The sequence below is a fragment of the Echinops telfairi genome, unplaced genomic scaffold (genome assembly GCF_000313985.2).
Source record: "Echinops telfairi isolate 266 unplaced genomic scaffold, ASM31398v2 ScPeMD7_2291;HRSCAF=2852, whole genome shotgun sequence".
NCBI classification, from domain to species: Eukaryota; Metazoa; Chordata; class Mammalia; order Afrosoricida; family Tenrecidae; genus Echinops; species Echinops telfairi.
Window position 1 is genome coordinate 38,057,233 of NW_022106189.1, and position 12,206 is coordinate 38,069,438.

General features: G+C 45.9%; 1 protein-coding gene across 1 annotated transcript in view; it reads left to right on the top strand.

Annotated features, from left to right (window-relative positions):
• CNTNAP4 (contactin associated protein family member 4) overlaps positions 1–12,206 on the top strand; it is a 330,264-nt gene that overhangs the window by 182,245 nt on the left and 135,813 nt on the right. The window contains 1 exon segment of the mRNA XM_030886583.2: positions 1,025–1,172. Within this exon segment, the coding sequence (XP_030742443.2) occupies positions 1,025–1,172 (148 nt within the window).

Below are 12,206 nucleotides of genomic sequence, written 5' to 3' on the forward strand. Positions count from 1 at the left end.
AGGAAGGAAGGAAGGAAGGAAGGAAGGAATCGAGTCATTGAGAACAACTTCGGCTTCCTTACGGCTTTTCACCAGGTGGAGGCACATGTATATCAAAACAAAACAAAACAAACTCACAGGCAGGAGCCAAGAAAAGTTGTTCAGGTGTTAGGAGCTCCATCACGTGGACCTTGCAGGTGACCTCTGTGTTGGGTGGATGGATACACAGGAAGCACCTTGCTCCAGGTTCTGGGTGCAACTACAGATGTTCTTTCCTCACCACTCGGACCTTTACTGTCCTCATCCGGGACTTGACTTTTCTAGGGTAGCATATCCCCGACCTCCCTAATAGCTCCCCAAATCTATAGCATCTAAGTCTAATCCGAGGTCTTCCTAAGTTATTATTGTTTCCAATTTCCTTTAGCTTTAAAAACTAAAAAAAAAAAAATTAATACATTTACCCAGTATTGTGTGCGTCTCTGAAATGGATTATTGGGTGATGTTTTTTTTTAATCAATGTTCCTAAATAAGATGAGAAAGCCAAAAAAGAAAAACACACCATAAAGTTCCTGTCTTATCAATGATGGAAGCAACTCCTTCGTAGAAAATCATAACAAATTCCAAAGTACTGGGAGAATGTTTATCAAAAGTTTTTTGTTTGGGTCTTTTTTTTGGGGGGGGGCGGTTATCCTCGGTGTTAACGACTAGAGAAATGTCACACTTCTAAGTTTGATTGCTCCTAATAGACATAAACTTGATTGAGGGCCTCCTAGTTGGAAGCCGGTGTCCTGGGGATTGTGGAATTTAAACTACTCTTAATAGAAAGAAAATTTCAGGCAATAGTTGCTTCCACAGATGGAGAGATTCTATGGCCTAGCCATAAATAAGATTTTCTTAAAGACGGCAACCATTTTCACAGCAACAAACGAACAAATGAACCTGTTTATTGACATTTAAGTGACATTGCTTACTGACATTATAAGTGACAAGGTACACTGCATATACATGAGACATGCTGATTTTCTTCTTGCCCTTTTTTTCCCAGGGATTTTCCGGAAATGCAAACGCAGACAGCGTGGTGTACTGTCGACTCCAGCCTTCCATCAAAGCCAAATTTCTGCGCTTCATACCTTTAGAGTGGAACCCCAAGGGCAGAATTGGAATGCGAATTGAGGTGTTTGGATGTGCATATAGTAAGTCTTTGTTTATCCAACCCACTGAAATCAATATCAAAGGAGATGGCTTTAAAGCTCCACTGTAAACTGACATTGACTTTTTATGTTAGGTAAAGAGATATAAAAGCAAGTGATTTGTAGAACACTTTGCGTTGCAGTGTGTGCCCAGTATTGACTTAGTTTTCAACTTTCTGGCTCAGTCGTGGATGGATGACTGGATGGATGGAGGTTATGTGGATGAATGTATGTTTGTAAATATATATATGAATTCAAACTTAATATTACACTTATTCTTTGCTTATTGACTATCTTGTCTGACATTTTGCATTTGTAACAATCGTGAACAAGCTGCTATCCTATTGTTTGAATGATGCATGTCTGGTAGTAATGAATGCTGAGGTATAAGGAGGCAAGAGCAATGCTGGTTGTGATGGTGAGGGTTGGGTGTCAGCTTGGCTGGGCCAAGATTCTCATGGTATGGCAGTCATGTAATGATGTAGTCATCCTCCATTTTGTCATCTGAAGTGACCGTCTTCCGTTTTTGCATTAGACTGTTTTTCACATAACAACCTCATCTTTGGGACCTAAATGTGTCTCTAAGTGAGAAGAGAATGCATGGACTTCAGGGCTCTGGATGGTGCCAGAGTTTGCACTTCCCTGCTAATTGAAAGATTGGTAATATCAATCAACTCAACCACCCGCCGAAGAAAAGGCTAGATATCTGCTTCAGAAAAGATGCCTGTCCAGGGAACCCAATGGGGCTCAGTGCTGCGCTGTAACACATGGGTCCACCACATGCCGGAATCAACTGGGCAACAATGTGTTTTGATGCCATTGGCTAGATAACTGTCAAACATCAGAGCCTTCCCTCCCCTACTTATATTTGATGGCGTTTTGTTTAGGGACCTTCCCCTGAATAAAAGAGACTGTTCCATTTAGTATAACCAGCCATCTGTTATGAAACCAAAGCATGTTATTCTCTCCAGCCTAAAAATAATATGCCATGTAATTAGCTTTTAAATCTGCGATACCTCCCGCATAAATTAATGGAAAAGGTAAAGCACTCTGCCAGAAGAGAAAATTTGTTGGAAATGTTTTCACATGAAATGATAGAAACCACAGATTTCACTTAGTCTTCCTTTAATGAATCGTTTTATTAGATCTTTTTGTGGGGAAGGGACCTAAGAGTTATTGACAGTCTACTTCAAGCCACACCATCTTGTTAGTTGCTCTTTTATTATAGGATGACGAGTTAGTTGATTTGACCCACAATTAGCAGATGAGCAGACTGAGGTTTAGAGAGAGCCAGTAATTTGCTCAGCATTTCATAGCCGGTGTCTCAGAAGAATCGGGAAACCTCCCGAGGGCCAGACAATTGCACACCTCCATCCTCCCTCCAGTAAGCACTCATTTCTTTGAACCACTGGTGCTGTCTCTAACACATATTTTCCCACTCTGTGGTGTAAACTGAGGTAGTTCTGGGCCGCTCTATTTCCACATGTCGTAAAGATGCCAAGCTGCTTGCTGAAGCCATCTGAACCTCATCAGAACAGGGAGACCGTGTCCTGTGGCTTTCACTGGCTGTGCAGATGGTGCAAAGTGCCTGGAAGTGCACCTAGAGGCTCCTCAGAAGAACATTCTGGTGATTTACTGCTGAATGAGCAGCCATTGAAAACTCTAGTGTTCTACGCTAGCACGGTCCTACGGGGACACTCAGGAGGTTGCCATGAGTCTGAATGGTCTCCATGGTAACTTACTTCCATTGCTCAGGTCTCCTTTTGTATTTTCTGGGGTTCTCAGGGCTTCCCTCCATCATGAAACATCGTCAGCATAATTTCTGTTCCTCCTGGGGCCTACAAGTAACAACAACAGTATTAGTATAAATAGTCATGGTAAATAGGCACAGCACATCGCTAACAACATTGATTTTTATGATTTTAGAAACAGCAGATTTAGCTGGAGTGCTTGTTCCTCTATGCTTGGCACCCTACTACTACTAAGCAGGTTATAATTCCTCACCGTAGACTAAGTAAATATCATTGGATGACTGTGACCATTTCCTTGTTTTGAAAATGAGGAGGCAGAACCTTCAAGAGCTTGATTTGCCCAAGCCACACAGACAAGGAGTGGCAGAGTACAGTTTGCACACAGGTGTGCATGATTCCAGGTCCCAAGTTCATGATCATGCTCCCTCCAACTGGTGAACCATAGAGACCACAAGTCCATGGGCAGCGTATTTCTTACTAGGTGCCCAACAATCCAGAGTAGGAGCTTCTATTATGTGTTTGCCCTTTTGTTTATGGTTTGACACACTTCAATACAATCAGCCTTTGAAAAGAAATCCCACATAAAATTGAGATTCTGGAACACACTGCCCGGATGGTTCTACTCATCTATGGATTGTAGAGTTGAACAAAGTGTACAATTCGTGCAATCAACCAAGTTCAAAGTATACCAGATTCCTACTTCCCCTCTCCGCCCATTCGTACCATTTACCTTACAGAATAGTATTTACCACAGCATAACAACAACTAATAGTTATTGAGCAATGACAGCCGGTCAGGTACCGTCCTTTGCAGGCACACGCTACTTTAATCCCTGTTGCTGTTGCGTGCTGTCCAGTTGTGTCCAACGCAAAGTGACCCTGTGCACCAGGAATGGATCCCTGCCCCGTGCTGCGCCGTCCTCACAGTCCAGCTTGGGCCCATTGTTGCAGCCGCCGTGTCAATGCATTTCCTTGGGGGGGGTCCTTCTTTTTAGAGGACCTTCCACTTTACCAAGCAGGATGCCCCTTTCCAGAAACTGGAACATGTCCAAAGCCCACCAGACTAAGCTTTGCCATCCTTGCTTCTAAGAAGCGTTCTGGCTGGATTTCTTCCAAGACAGATGTGGTTGTTCTCTGGCAGTCCGTGGTGCTGTCAATATTCCCTGCCAGCTCCTTCATTCAACTGCATTAATTCTTCTTCAGTATTTCTTATTCATGGGCCGACTCTCATAAGCACGTGAGGCCATTGAAAATGCCCTGGCTTGGGTCAGGTGTCCATTAGTCTTCAAAGTGACAGCCTTGCTCTTCACCGCTTAAAGCGAACTCACGCAGCAGATGTGCCCGATGCAATACAGTGTTTGATTTCTTGACTGCTGCTCATAGATCAAAGGTAAAGGAATCTTAGAGAAAGTAAGCATGTTACCTACATCATTCATGTTGTAGGTCTGTCTCCATTTATCTCATCGACCCATGATTGAAGTAGCAATGGGAGATTTAAAAAATGAGACTGTATAGTAACATAGCACAATAGAAAGCATGTGTTTGCTATTGTTGGGTGCCATGGAATTGACATCCTATGACAGTGATTGTTCCTTAATTTTAGATCATTATTAAAAGATGAAGAAAATGATAAACTCAATGGAAAAACGATTCTCAGAGATCACCCAAAATAGCCAAAGGATGAATGGAGTGGGTGTCTCATGGGAATGTATTTGATAAAATGAACTGACTCCGCAATTACACTGCATTCTTTCGCCACCACTTTGCAGCAGTAGCTTTGCAGAACCTTAATTTATTCAAGCATGATATAGATAACTGTCATGGAGGGAACAATGTGTTAGATAGGATTCGTTACAGGTGTTTTTTGATCCGATCCTAATAACACATGAGTCTTGTCATTTTGTATAAGAGTGTGGTCGGCTGAAGGAGTCCTGTGGCTTGTTCTTGGGTTGCCAGCACAGAATTAGTGGGGGTCGTTGGCTTGTTCCACCCCAGAGGACTCCAGGTACTCTCAGCACAGGTGAACACCTGACAGATGTTTGTCTGAATCTCTCTCCCCTGAGAAAGGCCCACAGCCAAGCTCCAGCTGGATTACCTCTAGATGTAAAAACCCACTCTCCTAGAGCAGTGGTTCGCAACCTGTGGGCCACAGCCCCTTTGGGGGTCCAATGACCCTTTCACAGGGGTCACCTGATTCGTAACGTAGCAAAATCTCAGTTACAAAGTAGTGACAAGAATCATTTTATGGTTGGGGGTCACTACAACATGAGGGACTATATTAAAGGGTCGCGGCATTAGGAAGGTTGAGAACCACTGTTCTAGTCTTTATAATAAGGATATGCAGTGTTGGGAGGCCAGGAAGGTCCCTCTTTTGAACCACTTCCTAGGCTCGTGATCTCAATCTCTCTTAAGCTTGAGGAAGGCCCAACTATAGCATGCAACTCATCTCTTCTGCCTGTGAGTTCCCACCTTCACCTACTGACTCCTTTCAATCCATTCATTAAAGAACGGTGCATATACCACGCAGCTCACATCTCTTAAGCTTAGGGAAACTAGGACCTTTCCCAGGATCACGAGGTCCTTGTTAGATCTAGACTTTAAATCAGATTCATCACTTTCCAAAGCTGGAGCTTTTGCTTACTGCATGAGGCATTATTGATTCATTTCTAAGTATTTGCTGAAGCTACTAAGAGAGAACACTGTTAGGTATTGAGTATAGGGGAATGCTCTAAAGTAATCAATGTTTTATTGCTAAAGATATGCAACAGCTGAGAGAATGCACTCGTTGACTGATTGAGTTTAATGACTTGAAGAACATGGAAAGTTGTAACATCAAACATTGTCTTGAAACGTTGAATTACACCAATATAAATATCATTATTGTTAGTGAAGAAGTCTTGGTTGAATGCTTAGCTGCTAACCAAAAGGCCAGTGGTTCAAATCCACCAGCTGCTTTGCAGGAGAAGATCACTGCTTTCTTACAGAGTATAGCCTGTGAACTCCCTGGAACCCTCTGTCCTACAGCATGGTTATGTGTCAGAATCCATTCGGTAGCAATGGGTTTGGTTTGGGTTTATTGTTAGCAAGCCAACAATGATTTGGAACCTAACCACAACCAAAGCCACAAGTTACAAAGTGTCCTACCTATTGCATTACTGTTAATAAAATGTAAGATGCTATGTTTGAACAAATAACTCATATATTTAAAAATGGGGAGTCATGTATACCACAATGAAGGCGGGGCTTTGATGCATGATGGGACTTTAAAAAGCCCATGGAAAATATGGACTGAAGAGATAATAGATTTTTTACACAAACTTCTTGAAGCCCCATCCTATGTATGTGTGTGTTTATATGTATGTGTGTGTTTATATGGATGTGTGTGTTTATATGGATGTGTGTGTTTATATGCATGTGTGTGTTTATATGGATGTGTGTGTTTATATGGATGTGTGTGTTTATATGGATGTGTGTGTTTATATGTATGTGTGTGTTTATATGTGTGTGTGTGTTTATAAGGATGCATGCATAGGTATTAGCTTTCAGGTAGTGCCTAAGTCATACTTGCTGATGATAAGGTTGGAGCTGGTCGTGGGGAACATGCAGGGAGAATGGCCTTTGTAAGCATCGCAGGTAGTTTTACTGCCCTCTACCCCGAAGAGTTAGAACAGTAACTTGTTATGAAGGAACATCAAGTGAATGGGAAATCCATATCAAAGAGCATGGTCCGCTTTTATGTCGGTAAACTTAAAAGTTGTTTTCTGCGCCAGGAAAGCGGGAGGAGCTAAATTTTATGGGATCAAAGTCAAAGTATAAATTTCAGATGTCCTGGCCAAAGCAGCTGGGAGCAGGTTTATAGATGCAGAGACGTGGGTGCGGAAGGGTCTGGTGAGAGGCAGGAAAAAGAAGATGTTGGATGAGCAAGAAACACGACTGGCCCAGAGTATCCCTGAGAAAAGGCTGCCGGGATCCATAACTAAGGGCAAGAGGGGGAGAAGCACTGGGTGAGAGGGAAGTCTCTGAGGCGTCCTTCGGAAGTGGCGATTAAGCCACGGGAGATAGTGCTCTTTAATTGTGGTTGGAATTGTGGAGGCAATTGCCTTTAGTAGACCTTCCCCGTTCCTTTTCTCGCCACTGTGGACGCACCTCATTTTTCAGTCCTTGTTCTGCCCTTCTCCACAACGGAGACGTGACAAACAGGAACACCCAACTCTAGTTCCTCCGACGTGGCACCACTCCCTGGCATGTCCAGCCCAAGGGTGCCAACCCATGATGGCCCTTAAGCCCTCTGCCAGGTGATTCTTACTCATCCTTTTGAATCAGCGTAGACATCGCTGGGGTTGTGAAGACTTTCCCGACACCCCGCATTCAGGTCAAGGGCATTCCCATCCGTTTCTGGAGCCCCCATTCCTGTCCCCACCAGAGAGAGGATGCACATCCCGTTGTTGTTCCTGTCGTTACTGTGCTTCGCTGCTGTCAGGGCCACAGCATCCCGGCCATCTCTGGTGTGCAGAGGCAAACTGCTACACAGGGCTTTGAAGGCTGTGGCCTTTTGGCGGCAGATTGCCAAGGCTGACATCTGAGACACCCCCGGTGGGGTTTGAACAGCCAGCCTTTCAGGTAGCAGCCCAGTGCTTAACCATGTGCACCACCCAGGAGCTCAGCTGCATGTGCTACATGACATTTTAACTCCATGTTCCTTAAAGGAGCTCTTCTACTCCCATTAAGAGTTATGGTCTCCGAAACCCACAGGGGCGGCCCCACTCTCTCCTTGCAGGGTCGCTAGGAGTTAGGTAGTGGGTTTGGAGTTAGGCTTTCTGTGACTGGATTTTGGGATCGAGGGATGAGGGAATGACGGAAAGCAGGCGGCCTCCTGCCTTCCGGTCCCCAGCCAAGTACACTGACAGTGTGCACAGGGACTCACACTCCACCTGCCATTTGTAATCTGTCTCTGCCCTGGACTGAGCTGCCCAATGTCGTCTTGTCCCCCAACTGGAGGATCTGTGGGTGTAGGATGCACTCACTGTACCAACACCGGCCTGCCACCATAGCACTTGGCACATTAGTGTCAACAACTGTTTCCTACATGGACGAATGAAGCAAAGAATCCAATTAGCCACCAGGCAAATTGAATACTAAGTGAACATGTAAAACTCCCCCATGTCTCACAGGACGGAGGGCAGCCTGGTCCAAGAGGAGCAGGGTGGTGATGGACATAGGAGAGTTCAAGGTGGTTTTCACCCAAATCATAACAGCATGTACAGCACTCGGCTGGCGTCCCTGGCTAGCACACATGGTTACGCTCTTGGCGACTAATCCAGAGGTTGGTGGTTTGAACTCACCTACACATGCCTCAGAAGAAGTGTCTGGTGACCCTTTTCCCAAAACGCACAGCCAGGAAAGCCCTCCGGGGGGCATATTTGTGCTCTGAACCACGTGGGAGTCACCATCAGTTGAATTTGACTCAGTGACAATTGTGTGTTACTTATATGTTTCAGATACTATTCAATAAATGCTCAGGCACTTTGAAAGAGCTCTGGTAGTGTTTATACCTTGGGGGGCTAACCACTACATCAGCTGTTCGAAACCCCCAGCAGCTGGGTGGGAGAAAGAGGAGGCTTTCTCCCTGTACAAAGAGCGACAGCCTCAGAAACCCACAGGCGCAGTTCTGTTTTGTTCTATAGAATAGAATAGGTCTATTCTGTGCATCACAATTGACTCAGTAGAATCGTGTTGTTGAGAAGGCACATTGAATGGAGTCCTGGCTGTGTTGGGGGTGATGGACAGAGCCACTAACCACAAAGTCAGCAGTTTGAACCCATCAGCTGCTTCACAGGAGAAAGATGAGGCTTTTTGCGTCCCTCACGATTTGCAGTCTTGGAAACCTGAAGGGACTGTTCTCCTCTGTCCTGTGCAGGAGTGGGATTCCTGGATGTGGGTTTGGTTTGGTGTGGTGTGGTGTGGTGTGATGTGGTTGGGTTGGGTTGGGAAGGCACTTTGATGCTCCCCTTTGAAACCCTTAGCATCCTCTCTTAGATTCAGCCGGAGTTATCCTCCCCACATGCTCAATCAGGTACCTGAGAGTCGGTATCGGTGTGAATTCTATGGCAAGACAACTGCTGTAAATAAGCACTGGAGACAAGATGCTACTTACGCCCTCGGATGCCGTGGTGCAGTGTCCTTGACGTAGTAGATGCTTCCACTTGCAAATCTATTAAAAAGGTTAATACAGATTGATATTTACGTGCCGATAACCAGGTCCATTTCCATAAGCTCCTGGAGAGGTGTCACTGGCCTGAACTCAGTCTATTAAAAGCCATGATCATAAAGTCACCTTTTCCTTGTGGTTCAACGCGGCACTTGGTTCCGCGTCTCCTTCCTGTTCGTTGTGTTAATTTTAGTTGTTTTGAACTGAAGAGTCCTTCTAAATCATTCTGGGCTCTCATGCTGCTGTGCAAAAATAGTATGGCCTGTATCCTGTTGATTTCTCAAGTGCTTGAACTCTCCTCCCCGTCTCTCCCAAACCCAGGCAGTCGTACGGCTCTCAAGTGGCTGTTCCTCATGATGCCGCCTCATGACTTCACTATGTAGAAGTGTAACCCTGTGGGTCTGCGTCTGATTTATGTCTCATAGGCACCAGCGCTGGGGTGCGGTGTGCTTCCTTGTTTCATAACTCATAGTTCTTCTAAGGAAGAACTCCTTTCATCTCTCCGAAATATATAATCAATGAGAACTCATATTCATATCTAAAATATGTACACTATACACAGGTCTATTTCTGAATATTAAGAGGTGAACATTCTGAGCATTCCTTTTGGTTTCCAGAAGAATTCTTTCATGACCTTCAGATAAAAGAAAGGTCCTATTAATCACGCCTTGGTTTCCCAGTTCACGGGTTTGCTAAGTGCACTCTCGCGTATCAGTTGTTCTGGTCCTCTGACCGCGTCATCAGTGTGGTGACTCAGAGCAGAGCCCAAAGAGTCTGTTTCCCCCTGAAACTGATCTTTCAGAGAGACGTCTCTCCCGCCTCCACATTTCCTCCAAGGGCTACCTGCAGTGCATTCCCCAGTAACATTCAGTATGCAATGAGGTGAGTCACTGTCAAAGGTTATGTTTCTGTAACCTATTTGTCCTCTCTGGCCTAAAACACCACCACCACCACCAACAAAACAATCTTGTACAGTGATCTGCCTCACAATCACGCAGGAACCTGAGTCCTGGATCTCGCCCTCCAGTTCTAAGCTGATGGGCTTCGGGCTGAGCCCACACCTTGCATATTGATGGAGACCCTGGGAAGGTCTTCTCCAGACCTGCAGAGCACAAGAAATGTTGCTCTTGAACATGTTTTGTTTTGTTTTCTTAGCAACCCTGGGGGGCGAGAAGGGCCTGGCTTTTACCATCTCAACCCCTAAATTCAAGAAGCTGTAAACTTCTGGAGGCAGGAGGGGACTGCACAGGGTTGAGGGGTGCAGGGAGGGCCTGATCACACAGGGGATAAAGTGCTTGGGAGTGCAAGTTGCGTGTCAAAGCCGCAGAGGTAGCATATAGATGGGAGCCTTTCCACTGCTGAGCTGAGATCCTTCTCCCAGGCATGGAGGGTCGCCTTGAAGTCGTTTGGAGCCCAGCTCTGGGAACAGAAGTACAGCCCTGGACCCAGGTGTAAAAACCTCTCAGGCATAGCGGGCTTCCCCTCCCGTGGCATGCTCCTTGGGAAAGGCGCCACCTGCTCAGCTGCCTGGCTGTTTTCTTTCCTGGTGTTCACGGAAATCTCTGCCCAAGTCCCTGCTGCAGGACACCCTTCCCTGCAGAACATTTTCATGTTTTCTGTTGGGCGCCTCTGAATTTTCACAGGAGGTGGGCGTCTATGAGTCATGGGAATAAAGCAGATGACAACTCTTTTAAGGAGCCCCGGTGGTGCAGTGGTTACGTGTGGGAGCTGCTAACCACAGGGTCAGCAATACGAAACCAGCAGCCGCCCTGCGGGGGAAAGACAGAGAGACAGGGTTTTCAACTCCAGTGAAGATTTCCAGTCTCGGCAGATTCACAGGGGCAGTTCTACCCTGGCCTGTAGGGTCACCATGAGTCCGCTTCGATCCAATGGCAGGGGGTTGAGTTTGCACGTGATTGCTGTCGTTTTGGTGGTCCAGTGGTTACGCCCTTGACTTCTAATGGACCCCACGTGTGGCTCCACAGAAGACAAGTCTGGTGATTGCCTCCTATCAACATTGCAGACTAGAAAGCCCTACTGGGCACTTGCACTCTGTCCTGTAGGCTTGATCTAAATTCAGCAGCAACAACAGCACGTCTCACCCCAGAGTCGCAGGGAAAGTGGATTGGAGAGTAAGGAGGGCCTCTGTGAGTCCATTGCTTGCTTGGTTCCTGCTCTAAATAAGATGAGATACAGACCTAAGAGGGGTCTCCCTACCCCCAAGAATGAGTAGAGGATCCCTGCATGGTGAACACCCTAGACCCAGGGGAAGATGAATGCCAAGACCCATGGACATGGCCAACGGGTCCCTGGTCCTTGGATGCTGACAGAAGACAAAGACCTTTCTGGAGAGCCGACAGAGAGTCAGTGGGAAGCTGGCAGGCACCCTGCAGTTGTACTTCTGTCTGCCAGTCCTGTGAAAGAAAAACATTCTGCTTGTTGCAAGCAGAGAGAGAGAAAGTAAATGAGATGGAGGCATTCCCCGACGGGGAGAGAGGTCAGTAGCAATTGCTGCAGGGAGTCGGCTCGATCAGAGGATGCTGAAGAAGATGCCACAGGACCCACCAAGGGCTCGGAACCTTTCTTGCTACCTGCCCTGCCCATGACTTTGATACGTGAGAGTTTCTTCTGAGCTTCAGGAATGTATCTGCTTATTTATTTTTAATTTTAAGGAGTCCAACTTTCGGGGCTTTTGTGATGACCTCTCTACCGTATACACTTGTGGAGAAGCCGAGGTTTTCAGCACATTTTTTAATGCGGTTTTTGTGGTAAAATTAGGTGCCTCGGCTAATAGTCGGGTCGGCTTACACTCGAGTATCTACAGCACCAAATCTATTCATTTACGGTCTTTGCTGGTCTCTCTCCCTGTGTCTATTTTCAGACTCTTTAACCACACATAATAACATCATCCTTAGGGGTAGCTAACACTGACTGTGAATTAGATGCCAGAAGTTCTACTTAAAACCATATGCAGGATCCCAGTCTTTGGGGCAGGTTGTTTAAAGGTTCTATGTTGTTGTTGTTGTCAATTGGATCCCATATATCTTGGGTTGGGAAGGCACTTTGATGCTCCCCTTTG